The sequence below is a fragment of the Callorhinus ursinus genome, unplaced genomic scaffold, assembly GCF_003265705.2.
Source record: "Callorhinus ursinus isolate GAN/ISIS: 27379988/994484 unplaced genomic scaffold, GSC_fseal_2.0 scaffold31, whole genome shotgun sequence".
Classification (NCBI taxonomy): Eukaryota; Metazoa; Chordata; class Mammalia; order Carnivora; family Otariidae; genus Callorhinus; species Callorhinus ursinus.
Window position 1 is genome coordinate 10,646,601 of NW_027397093.1, and position 14,871 is coordinate 10,661,471.

The 14,871-nt window shown below is 53.6% G+C and overlaps 2 protein-coding genes across 6 annotated transcripts; both read left to right on the forward strand.

Annotated features, from left to right (window-relative positions):
* The first annotated feature begins 26 nt into the window (after window positions 1-26).
* DUSP13B (dual specificity phosphatase 13B) lies at window positions 27-14,625 on the forward strand. Of its 5 annotated transcripts, XM_073878763.1 has the most exons (10): window positions 29-140; window positions 699-750; window positions 2,554-2,771; window positions 4,168-4,348; window positions 6,579-6,782; window positions 7,562-7,726; window positions 7,808-7,902; window positions 11,444-11,617; window positions 13,128-13,348; window positions 14,040-14,625. In XM_073878763.1, the coding sequence occupies exons 4-10, from the start codon at window positions 4,262-4,264 to the stop codon at window positions 14,240-14,242; spliced, it is 1,149 nt and encodes a 382-aa protein (XP_073734864.1). In that variant the 5' UTR covers window positions 29-140; window positions 699-750; window positions 2,554-2,771; window positions 4,168-4,261; the 3' UTR covers window positions 14,243-14,625. The 5 variants fall into 5 exon arrangements, with proteins under 5 accessions (XP_073734865.1, XP_073734864.1, XP_073734866.1 ...); XM_073878764.1 differs by lacking the exon at window positions 699-750 and having other exon boundaries at window positions 27-140; XM_073878765.1 differs by lacking the exons at window positions 29-140; window positions 699-750 and having other exon boundaries at window positions 2,702-2,771; window positions 4,141-4,348.
* On the forward strand, window positions 1,631-2,788 carry DUSP13A (dual specificity phosphatase 13A). Its single transcript, XM_025850647.2, has 2 exons — window positions 1,631-1,779; window positions 2,554-2,788. The coding sequence occupies exons 1-2, from the start codon at window positions 1,631-1,633 to the stop codon at window positions 2,786-2,788; spliced, it is 384 nt and encodes a 127-aa protein (XP_025706432.2).
* Window positions 14,626-14,871: the final 246 nt, after the last annotated feature.

The following is a 14,871-nucleotide window of genomic DNA, read 5'->3' on the forward strand; positions in this document are numbered from 1 at the left end:
GTCGCGGGATTCAAGATGGGCGAGGGAAGGAAAACCGCAGCGAGGGATCCCGAGAGCGCATGCGTCAGCCCCAGAGCCAAAGTGGGAGAAAGTAAGGGGCTGGTGAAGATGGCCAGGGGCTTATGAGATTAGTAGATGAGGTATGGGAGCAAGAAGAGGTTACCTAATTCCTTTGGAGGGAGCCAGCTTCTCCGTAAGAGCCAGCATCCGATGATCATTGTTGCCATTTATTGCCCCCTTACTTTCTGACAGTCCTTATTCCAAATGCTATATAAATATCTCACTTAATCTTTGTGCCAACTCTGAAGGGTGTTATAACACAGAAGAGCCAAGTAACCTGCTTGAGGTACCGCAGTTAATATGTCCTAAAGCCAGTATTCCTACTCAAATCTGTCTAACTTCAGAATCTGTGCTCCTCTCTATTATCGGAAAGTCCCCAACCCAGGCCTAGAATTGGCATAAGCCAAGTCCCAAACGACCTGTGACCTGGGCTCCAACCCCTCCTTGACCGTCTTCCTCATCAAGTGCAGGGCCGACTTCAATGGCTCTGATGGGGTGGAGACAGGTTCTAGAGTGGACATGAGTGCATACTTCTCCCACTGGATCCCCCGGTATAGCCCTTACCCTCAAGCTGGACTCAAGACCGGGGGCAGCTGGGAGCTTTCCCACTGCAGCTCATACTCCTTCCATCCCATCAGGGCCTTCATGAAGTCACCTGAGAGTGGGCAAGTCATCTTACCTCTTCTGCAGGTAACTAGCTCTGACAGAAGGACAGATATAGACCTTTCTCAGTTTCTGTTGTGGGGACAAAAGCCCTTGTAAGCAGGGGAATCTCTACCCCAAAAATGTTTCTGATGACAGTCCCTTTGGCTCTTCAGAAGGTCTAGGGCAACATTCACTTCCCTTCTCCCCACTTTGATATACATGGCCCATTTCAGCCTTCTCTTTTGAGAAATCAGCTATTTTAATTATAGAACCATTGTTCAAACCTTCCCCCACAAACCCCGTGAGCATCCTTTAGATGAAATCCTCCATGCCTCCTCTCCACATTTCTCTGACTCTACAGTGCAGGAAACTTCCCCCATGAGCCACATAATCCACAGGCTCACTCAGCAGCCATATGGTTCCCACCCAGTATGTGGCCCACCCAGACCTGCAGAGCTTTTTTTTTAATCATTCATTGTTGAAACCAACCACCCCCGCTCCACCCTGGATCTCCACTTTAACTCCGTCCTCAGAACTAAATAGCCTTATCCAGGGCCCTAAGCCTATTAGTTCAGCAAATGTTTCTTAGGCATCTACTATGTGTTAAACACAGAATATCCTCTGTTGCATTTAAGCCTCATAATTCTTTCAGGTAGGTGTAATTATCCTTACTTTACAGTTGAAGAAACTGAGGTAGAAATGTAAAGTGACTTGCAGAGATATGACTGATTCCATGTTGTCACGGAGTTTGGGGTTAGGGGGTGACTTGGGGAAAAAAATGTCCTGTTCTTTCTGGAGGCCTCTGTGACTTGCTGAGTCACTTGCCTCTGTCCCACCTGTTCCTGCCAGTCTCCGGGAAGGAGAAATGACACTGGAGAGGCAGAGAGGAGTGACTGCAGAGACAGAGGGGTGGGTGGGCTGGCCCATGGCTGAAGCCTCGGTCCCAGAGCTGAGGGGAGATGCCGAAGCCACGCCTTGCCCCAGTGTTCTGGAACTGGAGGAGCTCCTGAGGGCAGGGAAGATTTCTTGCAGCCACGTGGATGAAGTTTGGCCCAACCTTTACATAGGAGATGCGTGAGTGGTAGCTGGTCGAAGGGGTGTGGGGAAGGGGACAAGGAGAGACAGTTCTTGGGCTCTTTACCAGAGATGGGAGCCGGGTGGAACAAGGAGGAATAGTTCGGCTCTGCACATCCCAGGCCAGGGACTTGCTCCAGGACCCCAGTGCGCTGGGGACAGTGCAGTGATCAGGTGTGACCACCAGGGGGAGCAGGGCTTTTGCCTGCCTGGATGATTAGAACTCCCAGAAGATCCTGAAGTCTTCTGATATATCCAGGACAATTGGCGAGTCTCGGGGACAGAGGCCTGGGGAATGGTGCTTTCAGGTATGACATGGGATGGACAGAGAGCTCCCCTTCCTGGTCCCAGCCTCCCTCCTCTGGACACAGAATGGGTGAGAGAGGTGAATCAGGGAAGGTGTCACCATTAAACATTAGCAAATTAGAAACAGGTATGAGGTAGTGGCCAGGAGAGGCCAGATGTGGGTGGGAAGGCATGGGGCAGGAAAGGAGGGGCAGCTGGATTCCAGGACTGAAGCAATTCTTTCCTTCCTGTCTTGGCCAAGGCAGGAGCAGATGGCCTCAGGAAGCGAAGAGGGTCTAAAGATAACTCCCTATACCACCAACTCTTCCACCAGAAAGCTCTGAGGGTGGGGCTCAAGCTTACTGGGTTCCCTTGTGGCTCCCTTTGGACCTTTATGGCTCTGTCCCTCTGAAGCAGGGGGCCAGGCAAAACCTCCTTCCTGGGCCCCATGGCTCAGCCAGCATCCAGCCCTATTCTTCCCCTTCCTAGGGCCACGGCAAATAACCGCTTTGAGCTATGGAAGCTGGGCATTACCCATGTACTGAACGCAGCCCACGGGGGACTCTACTGTCAGGGTGGCCCTGATTTCTACGGCAGCAGTGTGAGCTACCTGGGGGTACCAGCCCACGACCTCCCCAATTTCGACATCAGTGCCTACTTCTCCTCAGCAGCCGACTTCATCCACCGTGCCCTCAGCACACCTGGGGGTAGGACTTGGGTCTGAACCCATATCCCATCCTGCTCACTCATGGGGGGCGATGTCCAGTTTCCCCTCAAATATCAGTGCCCTCCCATCTTTAGTTTTTAAAAAGCCTTCAGGTTTGTAAAAATCCTCTGCTCAGTGCTCCAGCAATTTATCCAACCTTGTTCCTTCAACAGACAGGGAAACTGAGGCCTAGAATCCAAAGTCATGTCATGAGTTAGGAGCAGTCCCGGGACTGGAAGCCAAGTCTCCCGAACAGCAAAAGTTCTCTCTCTCCATCATTCAGCCTTGAGAAATTGCCATTTAGTACCTAGATGTCTGGTTTCCACCCCAAAGTATTCTCAAATAGAAAAACAAGACGAAATAAAACAACAAAAAACCCCTTCTACTCCCCAGGGTAGAACAGAGGAGCCTGGGGAAGCTGGAGCTCCTACTCTGTGTGAATCCTGGGTGAGAGCCATGCCCCTTGCTCCCTGCCCCTGGGTTAGCCAGTATCCCTCTCTGGACTTCAGTTTCTTGTCTACCTGATGGGAAAGACAAGACTATGGCTCACGGCACTTTTTAATATCCAGAGCACTTTGACATTCATTTGTTCATCATCTATTCATTTACCCGCTGTTTATTATCTTTTCTGTGCCAGGCGTTGAGCTAGATACTGAATCCACACTTAGACAGAGTCCCTGCTCTTATGGCACTTGTTGTCCTGTGTCTCATGGAAAGACAGTCATAATTATGAGTACTATTCATATGAATGGGTAATTGTGAAGAGCTCTAGGAGAACAGGAACAGGGCAAGGGTGCTTGATCCAGGGGACCAGGGAAGTGAGGGGCCCACCCTCTACAACAGTATTCACTGGGCCACAGGCAAAAAGGATGAGCTGCTCTGTGATTCAAGTGATACCATGAGTGATCAGGAAAGATTAGACAAGGAAACCATGGGTTAGCTGAAACCGGACAGATGAGTAATAGTCATTAGATGAAGAGCAGAGGAAGTTTTACAGGTAGTTGGAAGAGCATGTGCTGAGACTGGAGGCCAGAGCCCAGAACAGCTTCAAGGAACTGAAAGTGAGTTCCTCAGGGTGAAGGTCAGGGTTAGGCAGCCTGAGATGAAGCTGTAGGGTCCGCAGGGGCAGCTCACGGAAGGTCTTGTAAGCCATGTTAAGGAGTTTGGACCCTATCCCAAGGGTAGGCTAAATAGGTGTTGGTATATCCATCTGACAGATCAGGAAACTGAGAACCCTAAAGGCTGAACAGTTTGCCCAGGGTTACAGAGTATACCCAAGGCAGAGCAGGGAAAGGCACGTGGGTCCCTACCCCTGCCCCTGGGCGGGCCAGCAGGTGGGAAAGGGTCTTTCACCAGGATGTTTTCCTCAGCCAAGGTCCTGGTGCACTGTGTGGTAGGGGTGAGCCGCTCCGCCACGCTGGTCCTGGCCTATCTCATGCTGCACCATCAGCTGTCCCTGCGCCAGGCAGTGATCACCGTGAGGCAACACCGATGGGTCTTCCCCAACCGAGGCTTCCTCCACCAGCTCTGCCAGCTGGACCAGCGGCTGCGGGGCACAGGCCAGAACTGAGGGGCCAGGTGAGGGCTGGGCAGGGCACGAGGGGGTGAGGGCAAGGCTGGGTGCCGTGAGAAGTGAGAGGTCAGGTAAGGGAATGAGGCAGGGAAGACTAATGAGGGCTGGCAGGGAACATGGAATGGGACTGGCTCAGTGGTGGGTTGTCAGGGTTGTGTGTGGCCAGAAGTGAGGGTGGAAAGGGGCCTGGCCCACTCCTCAAGCTGCTGGGCTCCCTCACCAGCCCAAGGCCTCAGTAGGGCCTGGCGGAGGCAAACTTTCAAGGACCCGCTCTCCCCAGCCCATCCATATTCTTCAGACCCCAGAGAGGATGGAAAGGCCAGGGAGGAAAGAGGTGGAAAGCATAAAATGGAAGAGGTGAGGCCTTCTTACCAGGTCCTGGAGGCCCTGTCCCCCTTCCTTGGCTAAAAGCCTGTGTGGGCTCACCTGAACCCCACCACGGTAGCAGCACAGCCAGTCCTGACACCTGGGGGCTGTCTGGGCCTTCCCACAGCTCTGCATCCCTTCCCCTCGGGTCCGGACCCCAGCTACAGCTGCAGCTGTCACTCCAGGCTTAGTTATTTTCAGGTCAGCCCTGCGTCTCCTTCTCACAATGGGGAAGGAGGACAGGGGCTCCTGCCACCAGCCATGGCCCCCTCACATGAGCCATCCTTGATACCCAGTTCTCCTGTCACCATGCCATTCCATTCCCTGCCTTGGACTCAGCACTCTGCTCCCTATCTGCACCCCCTAACCCCCCCTGGACAGTCTGATCTCAGAGATCCACAGAAGGAGCCTCCCTAACTTTGCTCCCTCTGTGGTTCCAGGGAATCCCTGTGGGACATAGAGGTCTTCTGGAAGTCTATCCAGCTCCTTTCTACTTCCATTTACCCCCTGCCCTGCTGCTCTGTGTGCAGGGCATTTGGAGCATTAGCAGACATTCCTTAAGTTGCATACGAGGAACAGATCCTCAACACCTCCTCCCCTAGGTCTCCCCATTGCTGCTGGAGGCCCCAGTGTGCTGCTTCAATTTCCTTGGCATCAGCCCTATGAAAAGTTTTCCTCCAGCTCAGCTGGGAGGAGACAGGGGTACCTCTTCCTGTGGTGGATGGCTGTGCAGGCTCCATCATTGTGAGGAGCAGCAGTGTCCACGGCCCTTCTTCTCCCACCACTCCCCAGCTGGATCTGTTCCTGTCTGTCTCCAACAGCCCACCTTCCTCACATTCACATCCCCCCCTGAGGGCCATCGGCTGGGGAGTTAAGCCCCAGGGCTGCTTTCCACTGGCCCTAGCCCACCTCTGACTCCTACCCATGCTGCTCCTTCCCTCATCTCTCTTCAGCCCTGACTTGGGCTGTGTGCCCCAGCACCCCCTGGCTCAGAGGGTCTGCCGGCTAGGAGTGGGTGACTGGCCTAGGCTCTCTTAGGAGTTGGAAAAGTGGCAGCTTTCTCCTGCCAAGAGCTTCCCAGGGTGTGGATTGAATTTTTCCCTTGCCCAGCCCTCCACCAAAAGCTGTTTTTGTCTCTGAATGCATAACCAGAGCCACCAAGGGGGAGCACTTTAGTACCCTGCCCCCTTCCTGGTGCTGGCAGGAGGGGGGGGCATCTTGGGGGTGGGGATTAGGGCAGGACGGAGAGCTAGGTTTAGAGTTTGGGGGTGAGTATAATGGAAGAAAATCAGGATTATAGCTGGTTTTGGGATCAGGCCCAGGGCTGAGCTGGGTGGGAAACTGTTGTGGGGAGCTCTGTGGGTGTGGGGAACCAAGAGGGAGACAGGAATGGCATGTTCCCATCCTGCTCTCCTCTGAACCTGTTTCAGGAAACTGGTAGGACAGCAAATCTCTGATTATGCCCAATTGCCCCACTTCCTTGGCCTGGAGCCCTTAAATACCCTGACCTCTGGCCTCAGCATCTTTCCCATCAGGAAATCAGTCGGGCCGCAGCATTGCACAGGTCCTGGAGGTGCCATCCACCAATGAAACTGGAGCCCGCAGGAGTTATGCAGTGTTCAACCTATGTGGCCATACACAGCAGCCCTGGGGACTCTGCAAGATGATGGGGCGAGGTCATTTCTCTCCCTGAGCCCTGGGCCCCAAACCTGCCTTAACTCTCTGAGCACCCATACCCACCTGACCTTACACAGAGGGCTCAAGGCAGAGGCAGATTTAGGTGGCAGTTCCTGCCCCTACCCTGACAAGTCCCAGCCAGTCTGGGCCTTGGGTTGCCAGCCTATAACATGGAGCTCATCTCTCCCCCAGAGCTGGTCCTTCCTCCCTGCCACGGGGCTGTGCCACTTTGTTTCCCTGGCACTGGCCCTGTTGGTGCTGCTGGAGGCTCTGGCCCAGGTGGATACCAAGAAGATGGTAAGAAGCCAGTGTGTGGTCCGCCCTAGAGCCTGCTACCCCATCTACTTCCTCCTGCTGCCTGCATTCTGGGTCGGCTACTGTCTTCAGTCCCCACAGGTGGGAATGGGCTGCCTTCTCATCCAATCCCTGAGGCTCCTCAGCCAGGACTCCAAGTTCCCTGGGGTGCAAGGATGGGAGGAGAGCAGGAGGGGATTCTAAGTGTTCGTGATAGCTGTTGGCTACAGCTGCGTCCACCAGCTCTCCCCAGGGCTGCTCAGGGAACCCCAGCAGGGGCTGAGCCCTAGCTCCCTGAAGTTCAGACTTCAGAGACCCCGTGTAGGTGTGGCTGCAGGTAGGCAGATGTCTCTATGTCGGTCATCTGGGAGTCTGAGTGGGGAAGAGTATACTGAAGTATATGAGTATATGGGGAGGGTCTCTGGGAAGAGGTTCTTGACAGGAAGCAGGAAGGGTTCTTAACAGGGCCAAATCCAACGTCCCTAACTGGCTCCAGTGGCTTTGGGAGGGACCTAAAAGACCATCTGGTTGGCCTGGGTTAGGAAGGCCTTCTGGGGGAGGGAGGAGCCTGGCAGAGGGCACAGTGGCTTCTAGACACACAGCTTTTGACTGCAGGCCAGGGCAGTTCTAAAGGCCTGCTCTGAACCTCACCTACACCTTTGTAAGTGTACCCCCACTTTCCTCAGCCTGAGTCTTCTAGATCTGAATCCTGGGCTAGTCCTATAATTCTCAGCTCCTAGCGAAGCTCCTGGGGACCTGGGTTCTGTTGTCGGCCTTGCTGCCAGTTTGTGTGTGATTTGGACTAGTCTCTTTTCTGCCCTCCTCCATGGACGATTCTTCCAGCTCTAACCTTCTGCCCATGCTTCACACCACCCTTCAAGGTCAAGGGAGCTTTGAAAATGGCTTATCGGATGTTCCTTCTCTCTGCCCCACGATCAACATACGCATACACCCAGAGCACAAGCAGACCCCTGCGGGCTGCCTCCACCCCCGGCAAGGCCAGGTGCCTGGCTGGGCTTGGCACTGACCATGCCAGGGACCAGTGGGTGAGTTGGGAGTGTCAGGGGGAGGCCAAAAGAGGGGAGCAGCACATCATGCTTTATAATTAAACTCAAATCAAAAAATAGAAACAGCATCAAGTGTGCGGAGACAGGGAGCTGGAAGCAGACAGCACAAAGTGCCCGTCAGAGAAGACCACAGCCTGGGCCAGATACCCCCACAGGTGGGTGAGGGCCCCTATTTCAGGGGGGCCATGGAGCATGCTGGGTCATGAGGGCCAGGTCACCTGGGCCTGTGTGTGTTGTGGGGGGACTGGGTTATGTTGGAGGACAGACTGGATTAGAGACAGAAACACAGACAAAGCAGAGTCAGAAAGATGTGGTCTTGCATCCTGGATCCCATGTTAATCGGCTTTGTGACCTTGAACATATTGCTTAATCTCTCTGAGCCTCAGTTTCCTCATCTGTAAAATGGGGATGATAATATTATCTGCTTCATAAGGGTACTGTAAAGATCCAGTGAGAAAGTGTAAGCATTTAGCTCTGTCGATACATAGTACATCCTTAGTAAGTGGCAAATAGAATTATACTTACTGCTGGACAGAGAAAGAAACCTCAAGAAACACAAAGAGATGGAGACTAAGCCTCACTGCCCTGTGGGGAGGTTACCCTCCAGCCAGGATATGGCTGAGGCTTGAAAGGATAAGAGTAATAATAATAGTAATGATAAGAGTAAGATGCTCCCTATGGGGGGCATATATCATAAGACAGGCCCTAGGGAGGGGGCCTTACATTTAGGAAGGCCCCTTCATGAAATTCTCACAGCAGCCCCATGAAGGAACTGGCTAAGCAAAGACCACACGAATACCAGCCCTGAGAGCTCTGCCCTCACGGGCCTGCAAGCTGAGTGCTGAGCCCCACTGGCAGCTCACCATCGGCTGCCCACCTGCTACCTGCCCCACGGCGTCCTTCGCCAGACTCCTCCTGCGTCCTGCCCTCAGGTCGCCTGGCCACAACTGTCCTGTGGCCACAGTCCCATCTGCTTGGGGGGGGCGCGGAGGAGGGGAAAGCAGAGAGACTGGGTAGGAGGGAAGGCCAGCGGGAACATCCGGAGCTTCAGCTGAGGAGGTGGATGGCCACAGCTGCCCCCTTGCCGTGAGGAGGCCTGGGCGTGGGCCTGAGTCCACGGCAAATGCCGGGTGGTGTGGCGAGCGTGGTGGAGGAGCATGAGCTCCTGTGAGAGGCTGGGGAGAGCCACATGGAAAGGAGGAGGGACGCACACAAAGACAAACAAGCGCCTCAGCTTGTAAACAGCGCAAGAGCAGAGAAGCTACTGCTTACGGAGGCAGCTGTTGGACTTCGGGAGAAGACACAGGAAGGAGGCAGAATGAGGGCCGGAGTGAATGAGGAGAAGAGCCAGGCCTGGGCCGTCCCTACAAAATGTTGGGCCCATGCTTCGCCCACCGACTTCCCTTCCTTGGGTGTGTCTGGAGCTTGAAGGATGAGCCCTTGGGCAGGGGGCTGGACCCCAGGGGGATAAAGCAGACAGGTGTGGGGGTACATCCATGCATCCCAGGGGGATAAAGCATCAGGTGTGAGGCTCTAGGTGGGACCAGACAAGGAGTAGCCCCTAAGTCCAAGGAAAAGGTCCCATTCTCCAGACTTGGATCTAAGGCCCCTCAGAGGTTGAAACATGAACTGTGGCCTAGCAGCCCCCAATTCCTGACCCCTATGCTGTTTCCTTCTCTTCCTGGGAGCCCCCTGGGACCAGCTCCGTCTCAGCCAGAGCCGGGCTGCCTGCTCCCCGGCACAGCTGGGCTGCAATGCACCCACTGGCCACAGGGTGGCGGCCATACCCCACACCAAGTTCAGAGGCAGGGGTGGGCCTGCCTGCCTTCCCGGAGCTCCATGTCAAGCTCACCTGCGGCTCACTCAGCCCCAGCTTTTGGCTCCACACCAGTGTGGCTGTTGGGTAAGCCTGGGGCCTGGGGCCTTCCCCACCCCCAGCACACTACGCTGCTCCCTACCCTGTGGTTACCACAAACCCAGCCGCTGCTCTCGTTCTCAGGTCAGACCCACCAGGGAATCCTAAATTCAGGCAAGGCCAGGATCTCGCACACGAGACAGACAGGTCATGGCCCAGACAGGAGCCAAGACTTGCTGGAGGCCACAGAATGAGCTATGGCCACGCTCTCCTCCCTCCCTCCAAAGTTCTCTTTCCACCGCTTCAGGTAGCCTCCCATGTCCATGGGGAGTTCCCGGGCCAAGAGCCTTTCGTCCCAAAGAGATGCCAAGCAGAGCGAGGTCTGGGGGTTTGGAAGGACTGCACTTCAGTCCACAGCGGCCTAGGTCTGCTCTTAGACCCCACCCCCACTGGCTCCAAGGGAAGGACCTGGAATTCTAGCCACTTCACAGCATTTGTGTTCCGGGCGGAACCCGCCCCAGCCAGGTTCTGCTCGGGTGCTGAGTCCCGTCCCTGTACCCACTCCCCCATTCCTGGCCCCAGGCCATGCCCTAGGTAGGTGGCAGGCCACTCAGCCTGCCCTGAGAGATCACAGTGGGGGATGAGGGGGAAAGCTGGGTCTTCACTTCCACCCTGCCCACCGGCTGCCCACTGGGTGAGCTTGGCCAAGCCAGTGGCCTCCTGGGTGCCCATTTCTCTTCCTGGTCCTATCACTGGCTACCCAAGAGAAAAGATGTTCTTCCCAGTTTGTACCTTCCCTAGTTACTGGTTGAAGGGGCCAGGGACGATTAGCCAAGATAGGCACTCCTTCCCAGCACCGCACCAGCCGCAGGTTCTGGTGCCACTGACATCCCGGCTCCGCAGGGGCTCAGACACCCCCAAACAGCCGACACCTGACACAAGCCACCCCACCTGGGTGAGGCCTGACCTGCAGCACTGGCCTGAGTCGTGGGGGTAAGGACGAAAATCCCAGGGCCTGGAGGTAGATGTGTGACAGCAGCGCCAGGCTCCCCTGTAGAGACAGATGGGTTAGTGACCACTCTCCGGAGTCTCCAAGGTAGCAACTGGAAGGCCTGGAGACAGAACTGAAGGGGCATAACTGGATTGAAACCCCAGCCTTGCTCCCTATCAGCCACACAGCTTTGGGCATCGCTATATACATTCTGTCTAACCTTTAGCTTCCTCCTATGTAAAATAGGGACCTATCCCAAGTGAGGCCTCAGGCCCTTAAGAGGCATCAGCTTACTCTCTATGGAGATGCTCTCAAATGCCATTTCATGGCCCAGGACCCCTCATTCTTGAGATGGGCTCTGCCCTTCAAGCACCCGAAACTGTGAGGGACCAGGGACCTGGGGACCAGCCCTGGAAGTAGCAGAGGAGGGGGCTTGAGATGAGCTGCCAGGTTGTGGGGCCTTCCTAGGTGCACTCTGTGGTCCCCATCCCTACAAAGTCCCAAGTACCAGTGACTTAAGGAAGGCAGGGTGTCTGTACTGACTAGTTGCTACGGACAGGGAACTCCAAGGGCCGCTTGGCCAAAGCTTCTAATATCTGGAAAGGGCAGGAGAGACCTTCCCAGCTCCACAGTGGTGACAAGGAATTGATTCCCTTGTTCCCTGGGAAAAGGATCTAGGCCTCAGCCCTAGCTGAGCTGGTTAATAATGTCATCCAAAATAGCTGAGGCCCTTCCTGCTGCATCCTGGTGGCCCCTGGGCACTGCACCATGCCTGCCCCACCCCCCCCATCAGCTGGACCCACTGGTGGGGATCCTGCCCCCAACCACCGTAGTGTCCATTCTGTTTCAGGATGGACTCACTGCAGAAGCAGGATCTCCGGAGGCCCAAGATCCACAGGGCAGTCCGGGGGTCCCCCTACCAGCCGCCCACACTCGCTTACCTCCAGCGCTTGCTGTGGGTCCGTCGGGCTGCCATGCTGAGCCATGTCAATGAGGTCTGGCCCAACCTCTTCCTAGGAGATGCGTAAGTACAAGGGGACAGAAGGCGAGCCTCTCCCAGAGTCCTGCAGGGACAGAGGTGGCACCCTCTTGGCCTCCCACCATCTCTTTCCACACAATCCTATCCTCTTATGTTATTAATTTTAACCGTGGAAACAGAACACACATTAAGAAAAGTGCATACAGCACATATGAACGGTTTCCCCATCCACGTCAAGAAACAGGACGTTCCTTATGCCCCAGAAGTAACTGACCCTTCTCAACATAACCCCTTCCCCTGTAGATAATTCCTAAGTGTTGGAATAATTATCTCCTTGCTTTTCTTTATAGTTTTAACATCTATGTACCTCACAATATAGTTAGTTTTGCTTGTCTTTTAAAGTTATATGAATGGAATCCTACTGTGTGCATTTTGTGCCTGGCGTTATTTGCTCAATGTTGTCAGATTCACCCATGTTCTATGCGGCTGCCACTCACTCACTTTTCATTGCTGTATACTATTCATTTGTGTGAATATACTGCAGTTTATCTGTTTGATTGTATATGGACATCTGAGTTGTTTTGACTTTTTGGCTATTGTGAACAGTGATCCTAGGAACAGTCTAGTACATGGGTCCTGGGAACACACACAAACACACACACACACACACACACACAACACATACACGTTTCTCTCAGGTGTGCAGTTATAAAGAAAGTGGAATTGTGAGTCATTTTCCCAAAAGTTTTCCTAAAATTTGAAACATATGGGTCAAATATATGTGGATTTTAGAAATTTTCCTTAATATTTAGAAAATATGATTCAATGTCTTGCTAATAATATGGCAAATATGCCATCCCCCCACCAGATAACCAGCAATAAAATCCTCATTGACTTTTAAAAAAATGCATACACACATATGTACATAATGGCCTTTTCACATCTTTTTTTTACAAAAATGATACCTCTTTCTAGTCCCATTTTGCAACCTACTTTATGTAGAAAGCTTTTTTAAATGGAACCACATAACATCTTTTGAAAACATTTTTAAACAGGTTCTATATTGTATCCTGCATTTTTCACAGGTTCTCAATTTAGCACAGACACCTTTCCTCCTTTACCTGCAGCTACAACATTTTGGGGGTTGCACAGTATTTCATTTAGCTATACCATATCAGTCTCCTGTTATAGGATATTTAGTGATTTTTCTCAATGTTTCACTATCTTGAATGTCATTAGATCCACTTTATATACATCTGTGGGCACATTTTGGATTTTTTTAAGTTCCTAGAAGGGGACTTGCTGAATCAAAACATGTATATATTTTGTATATTTTTAAGGCTTTTGATGCATGTGGCCAAACTGCCCTTGGCTAGAGTGAAAGGGAATCTTGAACTCCAACTAGAGGAGCCCCTTCACTCAGGCCTGTTCACTCTTTCCAGTCTCACACTTGGAGGGGAACAGCAGAGGAGGGAAAGGGATAAGTTCCAGCCTGGCCAGAGGGGCCCCAACAAGACCTGCTCCACCTCTCAACTCCCCCGTGCCTTCCCTCCAGGTATGCAGCCCGGGACAAGAGCAAGCTGACCCAGCTGGGCATCACCCACATCGTGAACGTTGCTGCGGGCAAGTTTCAAGTGGACACAGGTGCCAGGTTTTACCGTGGAATGCCCTTGGAGTACTATGGCATTGAGGCTGATGACAACCCCTTCTTTGACCTCAGTGTCTACTTTCTACCTGTTGCTCGATACATCCGAACTGCCCTCAGTGTTCCCCAAGGTGAGCTGCTGGGGAAGGCACTAGGGTTGTGGGTGGGGGGTGGGGGGGTGAGATCTGGGGCACTTTTTGCAGTAGCACGGGTGGGCTGGGGGGGGTGTCCAGAGTCACAAACCTCTTCAGCAACCTTCCCACCCCATGGAGCAATGAGCTACTACCATTTAGTGAGTGTCCCCTTCGGGGGACCAACAATCAGACATAGTTAAGGTCCAGTGTGGTTGTCAGTGTAACCATATCCCCCAGGAAGTGTGTTGGACGGAAGGTACAGGACCTAACAAAGGCTGAGAAGGCCCTTCTAAGATGAGGCCTTGGAATAGGGCTGGCAGGGACAGAACTGGGGGGAAAGGGAGGTAGGTGGATACCCCCTGTCATCTGCCACAAATCCAGGGGACTCCAGAAATCCTATACCCCCCTCACTATGTCAGAGTTGCAAAGGATGCCAGAGGAAGCACCTTGGACCTGGAGAAGGGAATCCCAGCTGTTAACCTTAGCTGGGCCACTAACTTGCTGTGTGACCTCGAGCCAGTCCCTTTCCCTCTCTGGGCCTCAGCTGCCCCATCTGCATGTGAGAACATTGTCAGTATGCCAGGGTGCTGTGACGGGTGGGCTGAAGGATGGCCAGAGGATCTCCAATTCCCAGTGGGATGGTCAGTGCGAGGGCAGGTAGCTGACACCAGGTTGGGTCTTCCCACAGGCCGTGTGCTGGTACACTGTGCTATGGGGGTGAGCCGCTCTGCTACGGTTGTCCTGGCCTTCCTCATGATCTGCGAGAACATGACCCTGGTGGAGGCCATCCAGACGGTGCAGGCCCACCGTGATATCTGCCCCAACTCGGGCTTCCTCCAGCAGCTCCAGGTTCTGGACAACCGACTGGGGCGGGAGACGGGGCGGCTCTGACTTGGTGAGCAGCCGGGAACCCTGACCCTCTGGCCAGCATGGCCCAGCCCAGCCAGCCTGGCCCTGGGAACAGCAGCCTCTGCTGTTTCCAATGACCTTGAGGCATCAATAGCAAGTGGGGGCTTAGCTGAGGCAGAAGCAGGGAGAATTGAGTGGTGACCTTTAGCAGGTGGGATTTCCCTGACCCAATCCAGAGATTCTTTATACAAAAGAGAGTTCAGTCTGTCTCTATAATAAAAGGCTCATCATAATAAAGGCAGGAGATCTTCTGGTGGTTTGTGGGGTGGTGTCTTACTCCCAGGATGGTCACGAGGGTCCAGAAGGCTTGCCAGCTCTGAGTCAGGATGATGGCAGCCTACAGATGGAATCTGAGTCCGTGTCAAGTTTCCGTGAAGACAGAGGGCAGGTGAGGGTTAATCAGTGGTATCCGCCTCAGGTGCAAAAGGGAGGACTGAGGGTACAGCTGGCCCTTCCCTCGTACCTTCACCCAAGAGCTAGGTCGTCAGAATCAAGACCAATGTTCAATGCGTCAGCATCCCTTCCATGCCCACCCTAGCAAAAAGCCATCGTCAAAAACTTGCTGTGCAAGTAGCATCTCTTGAATCTTTTCATCTACGCTGTACTTTCAA

Excerpts from the sequence above, each read along its gene's own strand:
- DUSP13B (XM_073878764.1), top strand. The coding sequence starts at position 4,262 with ATGGGTCTTCCCCAACCGAGGCTTCCTCCACCAGCTCTGCCAGCTGGA. Across the intron at positions 4,349-6,578 it reads GGCCAGAACTGAGGGGCCAG|AGCTGGTCCTTCCTCCCTGC; the intron begins GTGAGGGCTGGG and ends TCTCTCCCCCAG. Across the intron at positions 6,783-7,561 it reads ACTGTCTTCAGTCCCCACAG|GTCAAGGGAGCTTTGAAAAT; the intron begins GTGGGAATGGGC and ends CCACCCTTCAAG.
- DUSP13A (XM_025850647.2), top strand. The coding sequence starts at position 1,631 with ATGGCTGAAGCCTCGGTCCCAGAGCTGAGGGGAGATGCCGAAGCCACG. Across the intron at positions 1,780-2,553 it reads AACCTTTACATAGGAGATGC|GGCCACGGCAAATAACCGCT; the intron begins GTGAGTGGTAGC and ends TCCCCTTCCTAG.